Source organism: Camelus bactrianus, chromosome X (assembly GCF_048773025.1).
Source record: "Camelus bactrianus isolate YW-2024 breed Bactrian camel chromosome X, ASM4877302v1, whole genome shotgun sequence".
NCBI lineage: Eukaryota > Metazoa > Chordata > Mammalia > Artiodactyla > Camelidae > Camelus > Camelus bactrianus.
In genome coordinates this window covers 112,304,660-112,326,922 of record NC_133575.1, presented here as the reverse complement: position 1 = coordinate 112,326,922, position 22,263 = coordinate 112,304,660, and the positions used below count along the sequence as shown (strand labels likewise).

The following is a 22,263-nucleotide window of genomic DNA, read 5'->3' as shown; positions in this document are numbered from 1 at the left end:
TGGCCGCCCAGAACCCAGAATCCCCCGGGCCGGTGATGCTGACGTGACACCAGCCTCGTGGCACCAGCCTCGTGGCACGTGACACCCCCCTCGTGGCACGTGACACCCCCCTCGTGGCACGTGACACCCCCCTCGTGGCACGTGCCGCCCTCGTGCTGCGCTTAGGCCCCGCCCCTTTGTAACGCCGCCTGGTGGTGGGTACCCAGGCACCCCCGCTCCAGGCCTGGCCCTTCTAGGGCTTGTCAAACGTTGTGAAATGAATGGGGCCCTGCGCCAATGGCGGGACTGCTCCTCACGATCAAAAATAAGGCCTCGCTGGAATTCACACCCCAGCCTTGGCTGCTAATTCCTCCTCATATTCAGTCCTATGACACCACTGTAGCCACACGTAGTCACTGCAGCGCTGTCCAATGTGGCTATTTAAGTGTAAATTTTAATTAATCAAAATTACACGGGATTAAGTAATCGATTCTTCAGACCCAGTAGCACCATATCAGGGACTGAATAACCACACATGGCTCAGGCGACCATATGGGACAGTGCGAATAGTGAGCTTCTCCATTGCGGCAGAAGGTTGTGATGGGCAGCACCGGATGTAAGGGTGACTATTGTGAATATGGTAGATGTTCAACAGGTTGCTACTCTGTCGTAGGAGCTTTTAAGTGGAACAAAACAGTATTTGCCTTCAGAGACTTTAAGATTGAATTACAAATAAATGAAACAATAGCACAATATGAGAGCAAAGAGTGTGTAAGGAACACAAAAGAGTGACTCAGAACACTTAGATTTTTATTCCCATCATTTGTCACCAATGAATTGGGTGGTCCTAAGTGCCTTCCTTCTGCTGTGCCTCAGTGTTGCATGTGTAAAATGAGAAAGATGGCATTGTCTCAAAGCCCCCTCTTGGCTCTAAAATCTGACCCTTGGACAAAATCCCATTAGCTTGGTTTGGGCACATCTGCAAAAGCACCATTTAGGTGATGCTGGAGCACCTGTTAGTCCACCTCATTTTAGCTTTCAAGGGATGTGAAAACTGCCCCTCCTCAACTGCATTTCCATCATTCTTATTACATTTTACTCTGGCTTTCCAAATGGTTTCCTACTAATTGTATTCTGTTGTTCTATTGTTCTTTCCAATGTTAATAAGCATTCCATAGGAGGAAGAAGGAAGTAAGTTTCCCTGTGTGAATAATTCTTGAAATTTAGCACACTCCACCCTACCCCCACATCCAGGAGCAATTCATAATGTTTTGTAGTTCATTAAAGGATCCGACAGGGAGAAAGACAAATACTGTATGATATCACTTATATGTGCACGCTAAAAAAATGACACAAATGAACTTATTTGCAAAACAGAAACAAACTCACAGACATAGAAAACAAACATGGCTACCAAAGGGGAAGGAGGGTCGGGATAAATTAGGAGTTGGGGGTTAGCAGATACAAATTACTATATATAAAATAAATAAACAATAAGGTCCTTCTGTATAGCATAGGGAACTATATTCAATAGCTTGTAATAATTTATAATGAAAAAGTATCTGAAAAGAATATATATATAACTGAATCGCTATGCTGTATGCCAGAAATTAACACAACACTGTAAATCAACTATACTTAAATTTTTTTAAAAAGGATCTGACAGGAAAATAATCTATTTTTCTTTCCTTTTACCTTTTTAAATTTTTTTTTTTGCCTCAGCTTTTCCAAAACTAATTTGACCAGAAGACACTTGTATTAACAGCTTCTGAAATTTCTGCCTTCAACTCTGAGGAACAGCGAAGTGTCTGAGATTTTACTGTACTTCTGTGTAACAGGCAGCCTGCCACAGTTTCATAAATGCTGGCAGAAGATGCAAGACTATTGGGTCAGAGACTAGACAAATGCTCCCCTGGACATGCAGAAACCCATGAACAGCTGGCTCCTAACAAACAACCTTGTTCACGTCACAGAACTCGTGGAAAATGATTGGAGAACCAGGCACCACGCAGCTGCCCTGAGGGCTCGGGGACTAAGGCAGAGCATGGGGGTTAGGAATTCAGCTCTCTACCATGTCAGGGGTTGTGCTCTTTGGGCCTTAGCTTTCTCTTCTGCAAATTATGACCTGTGGACAGCCCAAATGTGAAGATTCTTTCCAGCTCTGGCTTGCTATGACTCGTACTTGACTGGGGCAGTTGGAGTTGCTGTAACCAGACGGGGCATGGCAGTCCTGCAACAGCGCAACCCACACTGTGCCGCTCGAAACCCAGATTACTAACAATGGCTCAGGGGGACAATTTCCTAAGATTAAGCCTGCCCACTCCCTGGTTTACAAAACACTAATTCGAGTTTGGAACCACAAAAAGCCACGTGAAGTATCCATTTTGTAGATTATCAGATGTAGATTTAAATTCTACACTGGCTTTCCTCTTTCATCCTATATTTTCAAGGAAATTATAATTGATACTAGTCAACCCAGACCTAATTAGGGAGGAAAATCTGTTGCATGGGCATGAAAACAAGAACTGCCTCACGAGATGTTAGATACCACTGCTCAGAATGGAACTTGTGCAAGATTAAGAATTTACACTATTTTCAAACTATCACTACAGACATGAAAAGATGTTCAGCCTCAGGTATTCAGTGGAATACAAATGAATCAACAATGAGATATCATTTTATGCTCATCAGATTGGCAAAAATGAATAAATATTCACAAGAATGTACAGAAATAGGAATTCAATCATTGCTGGTGAAGGTGAAAATGGGTACAAGCACATTAGATGGCGATTTGCCAACACCTGGTAAAGTTAAATATTCACGTATTCTATGACACAGAATTTCCAGTTTTAGATATTTATCCTGTCACCTATGTGTGTGAAAAGGATATAACGTGCTAATATGTAGTGCTTAGTGATGATCCGGATCCGTCACCTTAGCGGATATGGAAATTCTCTCTTTTTTTTTTGGTGCTGATCTGCCTAGTGGCCTGAGGTGGCAGTCTCAGCTTCTAGTTCAGTGGGACCATTGTGTTTCCTGAAAGAAATATTTCTCTCTTGAATAATAAGCTTCTAAAATAGCAGAAATCAGAGAATGAGAAGCAAAGTGAAAACATTAGTACAAGTGTGTCGTTAGGCATCGTTCTCACCATCCCCTCTTAGTTCCTAGCCCCATGTGTTCTGGATCTGGGAGAAACAGCACCTTAGGATGATTACTGGTCCTGATTCAGAGTGCACCATACACCTTGCAAGACTGCCACCCAAACTCACAAGGTATTTTCTCCTAGGTGATGTCATAACTAGGTTTTCAATAGGTGATTTCATTGTTCTATTAAGTCAACTTCTTTTTTACAGCTTTTTTGAGGTATAACTGACAAATAAAATTGTAAGATATGTAAAGTGTACACATGGTGATTTGATATACACATACATTGTGAAAGGATTCCCACCATATTTTAGCACCTGAATATCTGACTTCCTTTCCCTCACAACTCTTGATCATTATCCTTGGAATGAAACTGCCTACATGGCTCCTTCACCTTCCAATTTTAAATCCAAAGGCCAATGAAGAATTTATCCTTCTTAACCTCTTTGCAGCATTTGAAACTGTTTCCCTGAGGAAAGCTATGTGGCCCTACTGGACTGTAAGCTCTGTTAGAGCAGAGATCTTGTTTGTCTTGTTTATAGATGTATTTTTAATGCCTAAACAGTGAGAAGCACATAATATCCACTGAATAAATACATGTAATGGATAACTGCTATGACAAAGAACAATTCTCGTGTCCTTTTAATCCTCATCCCATTGGCTAAATGCAGGCATTCCCTAAGATTTAGCCCACGGCCACCTATTTGTGTGCTATCTAGTTTTTTCCCTAAGTAATATATTTACTTCCATTTCTTCAGAGATCAGCTCTGTGCCAGTGATGCTTTCATCTTTGTATATTTGGCCTCACCAGTGTCCTGAGCTCCAAACTAGAGATCAATCAAAGAAGTTCAATGTTCTTGCTTCTAAAGGAGAACCAGATGGAGTAAGTTAGAAGCTCTGGGTTCTCGGAGCTCCAGTCTAGTGTGGGAAGCAGGCATGTAAAATATAATTATAACAGAATGTGATGAATGCTCTTAAAAACAAAGGTATGAACACTACTATAGGAACACAGAGAAGAGGGAAAATAATTCAGCCTAAAGTTGTCAGTGAGAGCCACTGAAAAGTGACATTTAATTTGGGCTCTGAAGATTGAATAGAAAATGTCCAGGTAAACAAGATGGGAAAGGTATTTTTCTTGAGGAGGATGAACAGAGACTCAGAGAAATAAAAGGATATGATAGATATGGTATGTTCAGGAATCAAGGATAAATATTGTGCTACATCTGAAAGTATGTCCAAACCTGATCTTTAAATATTTTCCTCCCAAACCAATACCTCCTCCTGAGTTTCCTTTCTCTATGGATCCTCCTCCATATCCCTTCAACTTGAGTCATCCTGGATTCTTTATCCCTCATATCCAATTAGATGATGATTGATTTTACCTTCAAAATGCTCCTAAGTTTCATTCTTTTCTTCTATTCTTACTTCAACAGTCCTAGCTCAGTCCCTCGTTACTTCCTCTCTTGACCAGAAAAGGTTTCCTAAGAGATCACCTGACCAATTGGGTCTTGCAATTCTAATCCACCCTACTTACTGTGGTCAAATGATTCTTCCTAGTTAAATATGTCTGCCGGCTCCATGAAGTCTACAGGATAAATAATGATAATAAATCTGCTCCCTCCTCAGCAAGCAGTGTCTGTCTTTGGCGTTTTTAGATCTCCACATCCTGGTCTTCCCACATGTCTGACCACTGGTTTTCATTTACTCTGCTGAATCCCCCTCTCCTATGCCCTCCTCAGGGTCCTCTTATATACCTTCTGCTCTTTCCTTCCTCACTCTATAGTGTTATCTCTGCAAATGATCACGTTCACTCCTGCAGCTGACTTGCTGTTAAATCCTGATTATTTATGAAACTGTATCTTAGATCTGTCTTCTAAACCCACTTAAACATCTCTGCTGGGATAACACACAAGCTCTTGAAACTGTTCACATCCAAATTGAATGATTATCCACCACAAACCTGTACTTTCTCCACTATTCTCTGTCTCAATGAGTAGTATTACCTCTTACCCAGTTGCTCAAGTGGGAAATCTGGGAGTCTCCCTTGATTCCTCCATATTCTTCAATTCCCATTCATTCAATGAACAAAAGCGCTCCATTCTAACTCTGAAACTATGTGTGATGGTTGGTTTCACGTGTCAACTTGGCCAGGCTATAGAGCCTAGTTCTTTAATCAAACATTAGTCGAGGTGTTGTTGTGAAGATATTTTAAAGCTGTGCTTAATATTTATAATCCATTGACTTTAAGTAAAGGACATTCTCTCAGTAACCCTGGGTGGGTCTTATCTAATCATCTAAAAGACCTTAACAGCAAAACTGAAGTTTCCCTGAAGAAGAAATTCTGCCTCAAGATGGCAGCATCAACTCTGGCCTGAGTTTTCAGCTGGCCAGGCTGCCCTATAAATTTTGACTTTGCCAGCACCCCCATCTGCATAAGCCAATACCTTAAAATAAAGGTATATCTATTTTATACATCCTACTGGTTTTGTTTCTCTGGAAAACCCTGACAGATACAGGATGTCTCTATTCCACCCACTGCTCTCTGTTTCCTCCCACTCATTCTTTCTGGACTCCTGAGATAGACTCAACTCATCTTTGACCTATATAGTCTTGCCCACGCCAATCCGTCCACCACACCACTCCATTGTGGACTTGTCAAGACATAAACCTGATCATGTCACTCACCTACTTAATACCTTTCAACAGCTGGTGATTATCCAGACAACCCAAATTCCTTCCCCAGTTCATGAGAGCTCATCTGCTCTGCACTTTGCTTACCACCCAGCCTCAGCTCTGTCATCTCCCTCCCATTCACATATTGTGGCCACACCAAACTTGCCCAGGCTCCTGATGCTCTCCCTTGCCTTTGCAAAAGCTTTCCCCTCCTTTCCCCCTAGCAAATTCCTCATCCTCCTTCAGCCTCATCCTATACACCACTTCTTTAGGAGATCTTTCCATAAGTTTGTTTCCTATGTCTGTGAGTCTCTGTGTTGTAATTAAGTTCATTCATGTATTTTTTTTTAGAGTCCACATATAAGTGATATCATATGGTATTTTCTTTCTTTTCCTGGCTTAAGTAAGTAGTATGCTATACACCAGAAATTGACACAACATTGTAAACTGACTATACGACAATAAAAAAAACTCTGTCTCCTAAATATCATAGCCATCCCACCCTTCTCTATTCTCTCTGCCATTGCATTGGCTTATTAGTCCAACAATCTGGCTTCTCTGCCTCTAGTCCTGCCCCCTTTAATCTATTTTTGGAAGATGAGTTAAAGAAGACCCCACTATGAACCTACTGTAGAGCACAGGAAACTATATTCAATTTCTTGTAATAAGCTATAATGGAAAAGAATCTGAAAAAAAATATGTATATGTACATATATGTATATATATATATATAACTGAGTCACTTTGCTGTACACCTGAAAGTAACATTGTAAATCAATTACACTTCAATAAAAATAAAATTAAAAACAAAACACCACTATGTCATATAGAATAGACACAGTAATAGGTTTACTTGGGGTAGCTTACAAGCCCAAGTGTTAGTAAGATGAGGTACATAGTCTCATGTTCTTTCAGTATCCCACAGTGAGAACTGCCTCCCTTTGGGGACAGAAATTGATTGGATTTTTCAGTGGGGTTTCTGGAGTTGATGACAATGGCAAAGAATACATTGTAAAACTAGGAGAGTCCTAAATAAGAGTGAGTACAATGTTCATCATGAAAACTGTAGAGTTCTCTGAAACCTCTAGTCATGGACTGGAGTCCAAGCCATGAGAACAAGATCCAGGGCTTAGGGGGAGGTGGTTTAGAGCTATGTGGCTAGCTCTTACAGTTGTTGTTGGACAGCTCACTTGCAGTGAGGTATTCAGCCAGAAGCAGCTGGAGCTGTTGGCCACAGTATACACACTGCCTAGTCAGTAAATAACCCAAAGCTACGCAGCTATCCAACACAATCAGAGGCAAGGAATAGAGAATACCTTTTTGGTAGTGAAACTCCCAGCTATCTCATTGGTAATCTCCCAGGTGAGCCTTAGAAACACCTCCTGATGGGGGAAAGTCCATGTAAACTTGTGATAAACTGTGTCCCTAATGCCTCCAAGGAGATCCTGCTGATTGCACCAGAGGCTGGGGATATATAGCCAGTGCCCATTGGACCTCTGATTACCAAAGAGTCATGTGACTACCCTCACGAAGTGGGTAACCCTGTGTCCAAGTGGGAGGCAGTGGAGGCAAGAGAATCTGTCCTAGCACACAGAAAAACTAGTCCTGGAAGTGGGTGAGGAGCACAGAATGTGGCTTGGAGTTGGGTCCAAGATGACCCTCTGCATCCATTTAGCACGGACATCACGGAGTATGAACACACAAGTGGAGAAGATGATGGCAAACAGTGGCTGAGGCCACTGCCTGGTAGAAGCGATACCTGAGGCATTGTTTGGTAGTGGGATGCTAATAAGATCACTCAGAGCCAAATCAAGTTGTAGGGGACATATCTAGCTTTATGATAGTTGGCCCTATGGTCACTGCCCCAGACAATACAGTCTGCCCATATCTGGATTAGGAAAACTGAGAGGTCGTTTGCCCTCTGACGCTCTACTTGCTCCACGGGTTTGGGTGTCTCCATGCCTCACCAGTTGGGGCCGTTAAGCTACCCTCAGGAATGAACCAGATCTTATTTTATATCCCGGAATATAAAAGAGAAAAGCTCCACAGAGACCCAAGGCTAATAATTCCTTTACTCAAGGCAATTTCTTGAGATTGAGGAAGATGGCTTCATGACAAAGACGACTTTGTTCATGAACGTAAGAACCACAGGAGTGTCCTCCAACTTTCAGAGGAGGTGTGTGGCAAACCCAATGTCAGAGCTGTCTGCTCAGTGGGAAAGGACACCAGATGCCATTCCAAATTTGTGTCCATCCACATTTCCGTGATCCATGCAGTAAAAAGCTCCTAGCTACTCATCCTGGCCAGTGCAGATCCAAGAAAGGAGGGAAATTATTAGTACGTAGTGTGGAGAGTTTTGCAGTGTCAGATCTGCTGTGGAGAGCATAACTGCCCGACAGCCCCAGGTGCTGCGTTCTGTGTTTGTGCTGGGGTCGTGTTTCCTGTAGACTACTTTCTGTCAATAATTGAGCACAGAGGAGGTACTGATGCAGCTCCATTCTTCTGAGTGGAAAATCTCCTTTGACAGGTGATTGTGGCTCAAGAACGTCCCATCATCCTGACTGAAATATACTTGGAACCACATTGTAGTCTAAGATCCTTCTTACTTCATCCTTTCTTCCTTTTCCTTAATAGATGTCAGATCTGCATCATGGTCTGAAGTCTCTCTTGACCTTCTCTGGTATGTGACAACGGTAGTCCGTCAGAGCCTGAAATCTATGTGTGCTATCTGATTGGAGGAGATGGCCAGCAACCCTATACCTAGCGAGTGCATCCAAACTACGGGGGGGCAGTGGGGCTATTAAGTGCATCTGCCACTATGAGCCAGTCCTGTCTTGTGCGGTATCACCAAGTTCACCTTGAATTATGTGCCTGTGTAGCTGTCATCGAATGCAGGCTCTGGGGCTGCCAGCAGCTTTTTTGTATGTCAAATGACAACACTTCGTGGTGATTTTGTTACTGTGGTGGCTCTGGATATGGACCCAGCAGGTCTCTATGGATACGACGGCTCACAGGCGCAACTGACCTTCTCATTGCAGATGCTTTGCTTTTCTCAGGATGTGTTCTTTTCCAGGAGACATATACATTAGTGACTTATTAACTGAGCTTGTGTGTGAGTTGTTTGTTTCCATAGGGTATGACTTTAATCGTCTTGTCCTGGGTGCCTTAATGACCTGACTAAAGAATGAAGCCATTAGCAGCAGCCCATGAGTCTTATTGCCAGAAACATCAGATGTGAGACTAGTCACAGTTACTTAAAACTCCATGGGATCAGAATGAGTTGGGGATGGGGAGGGGCAGGTGTTGTTTTACAGCTGCCTGTATTGCTTCTGTGGCTTCTTACTGCCGGGGTCCCCAGTTGAACTTGGCTACCAGTCTGGGGACTTATAGATTCTTAAATGACATCCCTATGTGCAGGATGTGCTGCCTCTAATGCCCAGAGGTCAAACAGGTGATAAGGGCTCTTTTTGTGTGGGGTCTGTAAGATCAGCAGTTTTTCCTTACTAGGTTGTGGAATATCTCTTTGGGCTGCTACTCCAATAGCCCCCAAGATAATGCACTCAAGTGGCCTGGCCCTGATCTTTTCCTCATTCAAGGCCCTGCCACCTGTAGACAGCTGTGGTTGGAGAGCATGCATTATGGTGAAAAGTTTCCTCTCTGGGGGCCACTATCAAAAATGTCATCAGTGTAATGGAATGGGCTTTCCCAACTCATCACTGATACATCGGAGTTATTAAGTATTGCTGGGGACGTTCAACATGCCTGAGGTAGGACAATAAAGGTGAACTTTATGCTCTGCGAAGTGAGAATAAAATAACTTTTTTCTTCTTCCTAGAGAAAACTAGAGAAGAGGACATTAGCAATGTCTAAGGCAATTCTGTCCAAGAGTAGTAGAATGTGGGTCATGCATGTAATTTAAAATTTTCTAGTTGTCACTGTGACAAATAAAGGTAAAAAGAGACAGGTTTAACTGATTTTAGTGACATAGTTCTGTTAACCCAATAGATCCAAAATACTAGCATTTCAGCATTTAAATATAAAAATAGACATTTTTTCATTCTTTTTCTCAAACTAAATCTTAAAAATCCATTGTGTATTCTACCCTTAGAATTGCATGTCTCAATTCAGACCAAACTTTGAGCATGCTACAGCCACACGTGGCTGGCCTGGACAGTTCAGCTGTAGGGCCATACACTGAGTGCCAGTAATGGATGGAGTGAGGTCAGTCATCTGTTGGTTTATCAGTTGCTTCAAGTGACTTCGTGGCCACTATTAAAGCCACAATGATCTGCAATCAGGGACCACAGATACTGGATTTGCTCGCTGGCTAAACAGGGCTGGGAGTAGGAAGACAGTGTGGACTACCACTCCTTCCTGACAAAGGAATAAGCCTTGTAGGTTTTCTTTCTCACCTCCTGGTATCTGAAACTGTTTCAAGCGCACAAGCCTGGCAGGCTTTGGAAACACAAGATGCTCTACAATCACCAGAAGGGATGGCAATGCCCACACCCACCCAACAGATCAGTGTGCTCTGCCGGGTTGAGGGGACCCAGCATGTCTGTACCAATTCTGCAGTCTGACAAAGGGACTGTGAGTTTGGGCCCATCAAAGGGGACAATGGGACCTACAGTAATTTTGCCAAGTCTTTAGGGTGTAAGTAAAACCAGTCCCAAATCCTGCCAGGGAAATTCATTTACTGCAGGTCTGTCAGGTCCAAGACAGACAGCTCCTTGGGCTCCGGTGCCTGGTAGGTCTGCGGAATCCACCCTGCACCCAGGTTCCAGGCCACACAGGCTAGGGTGGAAAGTCAGCGATCCCCATGAAGAGGGCAGAGGACTGGGCCGCGGGCCAAGTTTGTTTTTGAAGGGACTCAAATCAGGGTTGAAGGGCTCTCTAGCAGTCGGACTAGAAAATCAGTCTGCTGGGTGGCACAGAGGTCTGTGGGGATGGGGAGTGTCTTTGAGAGTCTCATTTCAGCAGCTACACTGCAGGACAGGTATCAGGCCTAAGAGGTTACCTTGCGTGTACTGTTCCGATGGCACTTGAGCCCAAAGGCTCTCTCCTCTCAACTTCTTTCTCCTTCAGGCTCACGAGGCTGGATGAACCAGGGGGTGCCAAGGGATCGTCTGGTCCCAATCCACCTTACAGAGAGGACCCTGCAGGGCCTTAGTGGCACATGGCATGGCCCTAGACAAGCACCGCAATAATAATGTTCACCAGTGATTTCAGCTCAGCCAGGTCTCCCACCATTAGTCCTAGGAGGGATGTCATCCAGCCATGGTATGGCTTAGCTGGTCCCTTTAGCACTTTCCCAAGGGCTAGAACTGGAGTAAGTGGAGTTTGACTCATGTGGGGCACCATCTGTGATGCAGTGGGCAAGGCAAACAGCAGACCACCATGCAAAAGGAAAAGGTTTCAATGAGGGAAAATTAGCCGCAAGGGTCAGCAAGAAGAGGCACGTGGATGCCCATCCTCTCCCAGAGAGAGACATGCAGAGGCCAGGGCACTGCTGGCTGTACCCCGGGGCTGCGCCCCAGGGGAAGGTGCTTCTTCCTTGGGAGTCTACCTTTCCGCAGGGCAAGCCTGCAGGTGGCCTTGTACGCAGAGGATCAAACCAGGGCTTAAATGCCAGCTGTCAGGGGTGCTGTCTGGGAACACAGGCTGCTAGCACCTGTGGCCTTGTGGGAAGCTGGATTTGGACTGTGGGGGCAGAGCTGCCCCCAGGAAGTTGGATTTGGGCCCAGTCCCTCCGGCCAGCTGGTTACCAGGCAACCTGACACAGACTCCTGGAGTCATGTGCAATCCTGTCTGTCTCTCCACACTTCTTTAAGGGTAAATCTGATTGTTTAAAGCCCATCAGTCTCCCTCAAGTCCAACCTCTAACAGGACACCGTAGGCTTTCCCTGACAGTATTTCCCATTTCACTTCTCTCACTCTCCATCTCAAATTCTATGTCCTCACCACACCGAAGCTTCAGGAAGTGCCCCGAATTGGCTTTTTCATGCCTTCATCATCAGCCCCGGCCTCTTTTTTTCCTGCCTAACTCCTCCAACTTGTCATCTTAGGTGAGATTTCACTTCACCTGAGAAGCCCTTGGCTGATGGTACCCCACCCCGATTCGGGCTGCTGCCCCTGTGTGCTCCTCCGCATCCTGTGCGTCTCAGCATTCACATACCACATGCTGGGATTGCCCACTGACTCACTCAACTTTCCCACTCGACATCAGCTTCTTGGAGGTGTGAAATACTATCTTTGTATCGCCAAGAATCTTGAAGTGTCTGCTATACAGTGAATGTTCAATAAATATTTAATGAGAACCAAATGAAATCAGGTGGGTAGCTCGTCAACAGTGACTCTCCGTAGCTTTCTCCATATAAAAGATGAATACCTTACACAACTTTGGAGTCAGGATACCGTAGCAACCATTTATTTAACCCAAGAAACTAAAACCTGGAGACCTGAAGTAACTTTTCCGGTTACCTCAGAGCTATTCTCTGCCCTGGTCAAGTGTGAAGTTTACTTCCTGATCCCTCCCTTTTCAAAACGTAACTCCTCAGATTCCTTTTTAATATGCAGTATCTATGCTGCACTTGCAACTCTTTTTCGGGGGGAATTAGGTTTATTTACTTATTGATTTACTGATTCAGTGACCAACTGAGGTACTGCGGACTGAACCCAGGACCTTGTGCATGCACTCTACCACCGACCTATGCCCTTCCCTCCAGCACTTGAAACTCTTAATGACAGATATTCTTTGGGCACTATCACTCTATCCTTTGATGCAATACCTTACTGGTTTTGATCGCCAGGGAAATCTGACAAAGACGCCTTAGTATTTACCAAAAATAACACAGTTCTTTTTTTTTCTTCTCTGAGCATAAACCATCTAACTTCTGTATGATACTGAATAATGATAATATTCCCCAATTCTCACAATTCAAACCATTATCTGTTGACACTTAATCTTCCTTCCAATTTCCAACCTACCCCTGTAATCAAGTGTACGATATACAGAAATTGGTGGGAAGACCTTTAGGCACTTAGTTTTGAAGCTTGGCCTTTTAATCATTTAGCAAGTGCCACTTGCAAAGATTTGAAGCTTGGCCTTTAATCATTTAGTGAGTGGAACTTGCTAAGACCTTTAATGCCTCTCTCATTAACATAAAACTCATTAGCATAAAAATAGATTTTCCTATTTCTTCATGGAAAGTTCTGAGAAAAATGGAAAGAAAATTTCTAGATAGCCCCAAATAAAAATTTTAAAGTCCTAAATACACACATAGAACAAATGATGCTCAAGATTGAAATACTGCTACCCGTTAAACCTTCTGAGCAATCTAGACTAGCATCTGGTAATAGCTATTTCAGAATAACTGGTCATCAGAGGCATTAGAGGGTTATGAGGGAAAGATGCTATTTATGGCCGTGAACCAAACTGGCTCAATAGTGATCAAATCAGTATATTGACTCTAAAAGGCACGATATTCCTAACCGCCAGGAGCCCTAAGATCATGATCAGAAGAGAGAAATGCTGCTGAGTGAGCCAAGTTGAGTCTCAAGCCCTCTGCTGCCAACAGGTTGTTCATGTGTAGCAAGCACTGAAACGTGAAACCAGGAAAGCCCTACAGTTACCTGAAGATGGTTTCTATTTCCCACCTCTAATGGACTGTGCCAGAGTCCAAAACTAGGCAGAACGGGTAACAGAAATCCAGGAAAGTACCAGCATGAGAAACTAGAAAAGCAGAAAACAAAGATGGACTTTTCTGAAGGAAAAAAAAAACAAAAACAAAAAACCAACCATTTATGCAGAGACTGTCCCACATCACTGGATCATTCGGGATTCTAACACTGGGTAGAACTTTGACACTATCACCTCTCCATTTCTATCTTCTTTTCTAGGCTGTGCCAGTTCCCTGAAGGGACCACAACAGCCAATTCAGACTCATTCTGCCTACAAACCTATCATTTCTTTTATTACCGAGATACTGACATCAAAACATTTTTTAAATACATAGACAAATTCAATATTTTCTAACTGGCAGGGCATGTTTGTGTGTGCACAGACAGAAGGATGTGTTTAATATGGTTTAGCAGCAACCTATGTAATTAATGTGTTCAAATCCTCTGAGAAAATGTAGAATTATTTGCAAATATTTACATTTTTGCCTTTTAAGGGTACATAAAAGATTATGTGCAAGGAATACTATATGTTTTGCATGATAAATACCTCCCCCCTCCCCCATGGCTTCAATTTTTGTTATATTTAGAAATTTAAGACCAGGAGCAAACATCTGTCAGACTAATTTTTTGCTTTTTCATAAGTGCAACTTTTTAATAAAAATTTACATCTAGATAAACAATCTTCAGATTTTTGAAACTTTAATAAGATTTTAAAAACATCATGACTTTGAACTGAAAAACATACACGTTTAGCACACAAATATTGTAATATGAATCAACTCCAACTCCATTTGAAAACATGTGACTCAAATTACAGTTTTAGAGGTTAGTAATTCACATTTAAGCAAGTTAGCGCCTTGCTGAATTCAGCCTTTGTAAAAAAAGAGACTTAGTGCATATTGTAATGGCACAATGTGCTTTTGTACCATTTTGTTGATTTTTTTTCACCTTATTAAACAAGATCAAGTTCTTGAAACTTGGTAGATAACGGCTAACTTCCTATGACATGTGAAATTTCCAATGGTAACAGTTACATTTTGTAACAGAACACTTTCTATAGATTTCTTTTCCTACCTTAAAATTTTAAAAGCAATCATTTGTAAGGATTGCATCAACGTCAATTTAGCAGAGGAAGATCAAACTTTATTGAAACTGCTTGCATACAAAATATATTGCACTATAACCAAACAAATGTCAACATAAAATCCAATCTGTTGTCGCTAATATGTACAGAGAATATTGCCCAAGAGCAGTTACATTACAAGGTCATTCTACCTTGGTTAATTATCTACAGTATTTTAAACCAAACAGCTTACAGATGATGTGTGCAAGGTACCAATTTCTGTTTTCAAATACTATACATTCCCAGAATAAATAACTAGAAATCAACATTAATGTTTGGCAATATTTTTAAAAGACTTGTTAATATTCTTGAAATCATGTGCAGTTTGTTGCCATTTTTATATGCTTATTTGTATGCAAGGAAAAGTAACCGTAAAATGAAAATTCAAAGAAACAAACTCACAAAGTACATCAGAGGCAGAACTTCGGTTTGTACGGCTCTGTACAGATTCAGTGGTACCCCTACTTGGAGTCATTTTTTTTTTTTAAGAAAAATATAACATCTTAGAGTGAAGGTCCTTCACATATTTTTCCTCAGGAAATTTCATTCATTAAAAAAAAAAAGACTCAAAACCAAAACCCAACACATCAAAGAACAAAAGAGAAAAAAAACTAAAGAAAAAAAGGTATTATTTGTTAACCAATCCTAGTCTGCTTTCCAATTCTGCTTATACATTAGACCTAGTATTTCAAAGTTCACAAAACATTTAACCTGCTTCCAATGTTTCTTAGACAAAGTACCTGTACTTCACAGGATTATTATGCACATGTGGAAATGACCTTCCCATCTCCTCCAAATAAGCTTGAAATTAAAACATGAAAAACTTCACAAAACTCGGGGAGGACAAAATAAAAACAGCTCTAAGTTAAAACTGGTCATCAGGCCAAAGAGCAGGCACATCCTACTAACTTCCGACCAGGAAGATTTGTTCCTAGCTGAAAACATTTTAGCCTCTCTCAAATGAAAAGACAGTTATTTCTTCTCCTGTCTATACAAAAAAATTACACATCCCTCTCAATAACACTATTTGTCAAACTTCAGTGCAACAAAACAAAAACAAAAACAAGTCCTATTCTTTATACTGCCTAACCTGATGTTTATGGAAGGAAAAAAAATATGGAAAGCATGCATTCTTCTATAAAGTACTAATGTTTGACAGGGTTTGCTACATTTTTTTTTTAACATTTAGTGTTCCCAACTTATCTTCCCTGAACTCTGCATCCAAATATAATATTCCTACCTGCCAAGATATAAAAAAGGCACAGATCATACAACTTTTTTTTTGCTAATGAAAATGACAAACGTCACATCACACACATCTCAGGGTCCACTAAAATACTGGAAAAGTGGACCAAAACATAAACTGACACAGGACATGAAATGACATAATATTTCGTGGACTTCTATATGAGATTGAAAACAGAAGTCTAATATGATTACCATAAATGCTATTTATTCAGAAAAACTGAAATGTACCAGTGAGTTATCACCTAATGCAGGAAAATAGTCCAAATTAACAAAAAATACCACTGCTAGGTATTTAAAAAATAAACCAAACTAAAATCCTTTCCTGAAGTGCTAAATATACATAATTGCTTAAAAGTAATGTTTCAAAATTTTAAGACCTCTTTTTGTGCAAATTTGAAAATTGTTGCTTATGGCCAATACCAAAAAAATAAAATTCTTAACAGAATTTGTGTTCATTTCATGCCCTGTGCCACCTTGCCTACTATTTGTCTTTGGCCTAACAAAGTTTTCTAATATGGAATAAGAATTACGGAAATGGTATAGGAAATATAACTCCAGAATTACGCAGTTTAGGGTACTCCATTCACAAGTGGTTGCTGACCATCCACGCTGTCTGGCTTTTCCTTCTTCTGGTTACGATCTTTACCCGTGCGCAGCCGATTACCTTCACTGGAGGTATTCTGTAATGTTTTAGTGTGGACACTCCTTTCATTATTGCAGTCAACTCTGATCTAAAACAAGTTATAGTTGTTATATACACAGACTGTATCCTATTATAATCTGTAATTGGCCTGACAAGAAATTTAAGCCCGAAGTGTAAATTCCACATGTTAAAAGGGGAAATGGGGTGAGAATAGAAGAAGTGCAAGAAATTAAGGTCAGGTAGGATCTTTATTTGGCTTATGGTTTTAAAACACTCTTCTTCTTTAACTGGAACACATTGGTCATCTCACTGCGTCCAAAGTTAGATAAAAACTCACAATCCTACCGTGTCTTCTTCTATGCAGAACAAAACAGTGAGAAACAAACAGTTAAAATGAATTACTATTACTGATTACAAGATACACATGTCTATAATACTAGAGCTCAAAAAAAATGGGTTATTCTTCAAAGACTGTGAAACCCAGGAGGAGAGACACAAATTAGTATCTTACTATTCTGATGTTACCAGGGTAGAAACTCAACTCACTGACTTATTAACTAGCCTTTAGTTGACACCTTTATATCCATCATGGGTATGATTATGTTCTCTATACTGAGGGCACCCACTGTCTTACAGTAAAAAATATGAGTGTTGGTTTCCAATAGCTTGTATTTCAGTAAGGTGAGTCACATGATCAGACAACTTGAACACTGAAGAGGAAGAACAGTATAGGGAAATGTGAAGACACTAAAGTGGGGAAGGACTGGAATCCCAGGAAGAGTGTAAAGATGAAGACAGTTTAAAAATAGTATTCTGAGATTTATGATGATTTAAGTGCCAACACTGAACACTTAAAACACTGCTAATGGAATTCTAGATGCTACGCAAAAGGAAGATAATATTGACCAATAAGCCTAAAACAACTAAAAATATTGATCTATTTCAAGTATAAATGCTATATATAATCCCAACATGGTTCATTGTAATTTCAAAATGTATTTAAGTGTTGGTCCTGAGTGTGTGTTTTAAATGTTTGGTTTTTAAGAGGGGAATTACAAAACTGGTACATAAATGCCTTACATCTCTGTAAAGCATATGTATGTACATCATTTCATCCATCTATTTATCTAGGTCTAAGGTCTTTTCTATGCTGGTCCTAAGAACCCACCAATAGTTAACACCAACTTACAACCACTATGAATTCTAAGGAACATTCCATTATGAAGTTCCTGCTCTTAAGTATTTCTCGTTAACCTTGTGTATTGGTCCCAAATCAATCCATAGTCATGAAGGAACCCTAACTACTTGGATTAAGAATTCAGAGTTAAAGCAGCAGCAGAAGAGAATATGGGTTCTGGGAATCAGATACCAGGGATCGAATATCACTCCACCATATGCTAATTATGTGACTGTGGGTAAAAGACTCAATCTTTCTAAACTTCAGTACACTCACCTACAAAACAGAATAATAAAACTTCTTACCTCAGCGGGTTGCTGAAAGATCAAATGAGATAAAACATACACAAAGCGCTCTGCAGAGGTGTCTGGACATGCTCAGAGGTCATTTGAAAATTACTTTACAGTGGGTTCAGCACAGGTGATGACCATTTGAGATGGGGTTCTCAGAACAGCAGCTGGCTGTTAGTAAGGAGCTGACTGATGCAGCTGGGCCAGCTGAGTATCAGCAGCTCTGTCTATCAGGATGATTATTCATGAGCTAGACACCTTCTTTTCCTTACTTTCCACACCAAGAGGACACCCTATTCCTGCAACTCAGGGGAGGAGGGACCCACAGGACTTTACTCAAGTCTCTCTTGGTACATTCCTGGATGTTTCTTTTCTTGGACAACTGGGGTGGGGGTGAGGGGACTACCAATGTGGTTTTGAAGTCACTCTGTGGCTATCAAAGTCTTTACAAGTACTTAATATATTTTCTATAGGAATCTTTTTTGTATACTTGTCACAAAGGACTAAGATTGCCGACAATTAGAATGTTGAAAAGAAAATATTTCACATATACCAAATTCACAACCTCTGAACACGTTTTAAAAAGGTAAAAGAAACTCATAAATCTCAAACTACTATAACTCACACAATTTAGATGAAAAGAGACACACAGGTTTACCTGAAGGGATCCGTCTGCTGCTCTTCCTTTAGCCTCTCTTGGGTTACGTGGACGATTATCTGTTCGGGAGTGATCGTCGTTTCCTATATGGACATTTTAAAAAGGTTCAATAGTCACTGATTCTAACCTGCTTATTGGAAATTCCTTATTCCCACATCCTCAAATTTATTTATACCAACCACAGAATCTAAAATATAATCAATAACCCAGTGATTCCAATTGCATACTGGCTAATAATCTACCATGCTACCAAGAAACAGAAAATGTTTCTAAGGCATCACAATTCTGCATCAACTGTGTTACAGGTCAACTTGAACTAATGATCAGTTGTTATGTGTAGAATATCTGAATAAACTAACTAGTTATCAGTGTTTATTCATATATTCTACATGAACCAGACGGAAGGCTGTCTAATGTTGCTAACTACACGAATGAAAGGCTGAGCTTTTCCTATGGTGACCAGTACAAAGCAGGGTAAATAGGGCCTTGGTAATATGTCACTGAATCACCAACATTTTTCATCGAACTTCAGATAGTTGTTACAAAGTCATCTTTATTTCTTAACAAATGAAAACCTCTGTACCTTTGAAGCCGCCTCCGCGTCCTCTTCCTCCCTGTCCTCTTCCTCCACCTCCACGCCGTCGGCCGTCTCCTCTGCGCAGGAAGTTCTCCCTCTCTTCCTCTGTTGGAGCTAATGACCAATCACTGAGTTCGTCTCTGTGGTCAGATTCTGTTTCAGAAGCATTTGATGCTTCAGAATTAGTTCCTATCGAGAGTTAAAAGTTATATACCGTTGTCCGACTTAAAAAAAAAAAGTTAGGTTAACAGAAGCTTCCAGAGACGTTTCAGGGGTAATCCATTACTCTTCCCAATTTCTAAGCCCACCAAAGACTATTATCACCTTCCATTTTGTAAAACAAATTATCTTAAATTCAGAATGAAGGGTTTCACAATATTTGAGGTAATTTTTGTCTTAAACATTTTTGGTTCTCATTAAAAAAAATTAAAGGTATTTTATTAGCCGTCTAAGTTCAAACCTGAGTATGCCACACCATTAAACAGCTGTGCTCCTTTAAACATCTGCGCTCTCTGGAGGAAAAGTTGTCTACATCAGTTAAACGCAATACCTTGATAAACAAAACCTCTGTAAAGAGATTTCCTTTTAACGAGGTTTGGCCCAGGGACAGAGGGGAATGCACATGCTCTGGTCACCTCTGAGAGGCTGGCAGAGAAGGCCGCCATGGCAACTATCTCAGGGAAGGGTCTCCTGTGGGATCAGGGACTGGACCTTGCTGAGTGGGGATATGCTGCCTGATGCTTGGTCCACAACCTTCCCTCCCACTCCCACTGGAATAATTGATCTTTATAAAGGAATTATCGTAACAAACTTGTTATGCTTGAGGGGGTAGGTTACTGACACAGGGGAGGGGAGTGGGAGAAAAGAGCTCCATGGTGAGGTGGGACTTCAACAGCATAAAGATCAGACTGTTGGGAGAGGGGTTAGGGGTTAGGTTCAAGGTTGGCCTTAGGAGTAGGTGTCTCTCCCCCACTCCAGAATATCAACTCTACTACCTCTCTCTCTTCCTCTGTTGGAGCTAATGACCAATTATAGCTTCACCATTATAGCTTCATTCCTGTGGATCTTGAAGACTTTTCCATCTTAAAGAGTTCCTTTTTGAAATGCAAATATTTGTGAGATGGATTATACCTTACACCATCATTAGCAAGTTACATAGTAGATACACAGTTGAGCAAGAAAGACAGTAGGCACTGGCAGGTGGGACAGCGTTCAGTGAAAGGTACTGGGAGAGAAGAAAGAAGCACTGATAGAAGAGCTGGGAAGGCAAAGAGAAACTTCGCCTACTTCTTGACTGTGCCTAGGGCTGATTTTGGCCATGCCACTCAAAATCACCTTATGAGCCACAGGATGCAGACCCCTGATTTACACAGTCCATCCAGCAAGTATGACCAGCACATGCCTGACAAAAAATGAGCCACAGTACACAAATGAAAAAAGTTTTGGCTATACAGTAATAAAATCAGGAAAGGCCTTAGGAAAGTCATCAACATACAAGGGCTTAAGCAGATTTATCCCCAGTCATAATGTGGACAGAACTCACACCTGCCCTGTGAACTCTATGTGTTATAATCAGGTTTTTACTCTATATGTCTCTTGCAACACAATTTGTCCCACTGTGAATTGGAAACCAGGTAGTGAGAAATTGTTATAATGGGGTTCTAATGAATATTAGAGATTAGCAGCTATTAAGTCTAGGAACAGATAAAGTTACTGAGTAAAATGCTTAGTTTGTACCTGAAGTATATCCAGGACCGCGTCTGCCGTGCCCCCTATTTCTGTAAGGTCTACTACCTCGACCCATTCCTTGACCATCATCAGTCACAAAGCCTTTTTCCTTATCTGTACGATTTGGTGGTGGTCTAGAACTAGCTCCAATCTGTCGCAACTGCTCATCAATTTGTAATCTCTCCAAACGCAACTGGTCTACTTCCTATTTAAAATATACAAGATAACAGTAAAAATAATTTGACATTTTGCTTAATAATACCTTTCTCCTTTTCATCAGATAAAAAGTATACTGGAAATATTTCAATTTCAGTTCTAAATTTACAGTAAACACTGTTACACAGAATTATCAGGAAATTGAATGGTCTCCTTAAAAAGAAAATTACTATAGATAACAGATTACTGATGTCCAGAATTAGAGATATAACAAAAATACTCAGCATTAAAATTATACTGCTAGAATTTAAAGTTATCTAATTTGGCACTATTATCCAATAGAATCTGCTAAGGCACAAATATACTAGTTTTGGGACTTCTTGATAATAGGATATTGAAAAAAACAACTCTAAAACGTACAAATACAAATAAATGACATTTAAGGTTTAACCAGCTAACCTTAAAAACCACACATTGTAAATAATCTTAATTGAAATAGATTTTCCAGTTAATATCTGAATTAACAACATTGAGTTTGGGACATCTTCTGTTTTCAAAGAACATATACTATGGTAGGTCTTTGGATATGACTATATAATTAAGAAACAATTATTTTCAATGAACTAAAGATGCTTATATTCCTTCTATTGTGGGAGAGGACTATTTAATAGTTGACCAAAAAAGTTGGAGGTCTTATATCATGCCTTGAAAACCTCTTAAAAACAACAACTCTACTACAACAAGTATGATAAACAGTATAAATTCAGTTGATTAAAATATACACCTGGGGTACACTGACAGACCCTTACACACAATGCTTCCAATATGCTGTGTTCTGTCAAATTCAGATGAACTCTCAATTCTAACCCTTGTCCTTCCAATTTACCCCAAAACATCTATTTACTAGCTACAGGGAACTGCAGCCACAACTAGAGTAGCACTGAGTGTCTCAGTCAAGCAGAGGCCATCTCAGGGACTGTCTACATGAACAGTCACTGGGGAAGTCCCTGAAAAGCTAAGTTCCTAAAGCCTAGGTTATGGCAGCTTCTGGAAAAGGGCAGATAAGTAAGGATCTAGGAGTTTCATCTGTGCTCTGAACCGGAATTTGTTTTACAAAGGATTTGAGCAAAGGAGAGACTGCAGCTGAGTGAGTGGCTTACTCCAAAAGTACAATTATAGCTCATGGA

General features: G+C 40.9%; 1 protein-coding gene across 17 annotated transcripts in view; it reads right to left on the bottom strand.

Annotated features, from left to right (window-relative positions):
• Positions 1–14,158: 14,158 nt before the first annotated feature.
• Positions 14,159–22,263, bottom strand: part of FMR1 (fragile X messenger ribonucleoprotein 1) — a 37,035-nt gene continuing 28,930 nt past the window's right edge. For 3 of the 17 annotated variants that reach the window (XM_010958009.3, XM_045518814.2, XM_074359817.1), the window contains 4 exons: positions 20,930–21,125; positions 19,199–19,381; positions 18,616–18,698; positions 14,159–16,578 (listed from right to left, as the gene is read on the bottom strand). In XM_010958009.3, the coding sequence (XP_010956311.1) occupies positions 16,417–16,578; positions 18,616–18,698; positions 19,199–19,381; positions 20,930–21,125 (624 nt within the window). In that variant the 3' untranslated portion in view covers positions 14,159–16,416. Of the gene's footprint in view, positions 16,579–16,719; positions 16,847–18,615; positions 18,699–19,198; positions 20,211–20,929; positions 21,126–22,263 lie in introns of those variants that run through there. The other 14 variants (XM_045518813.2, XM_045518817.2, XM_045518816.2 and 11 more) reach the window with 10 other exon arrangements.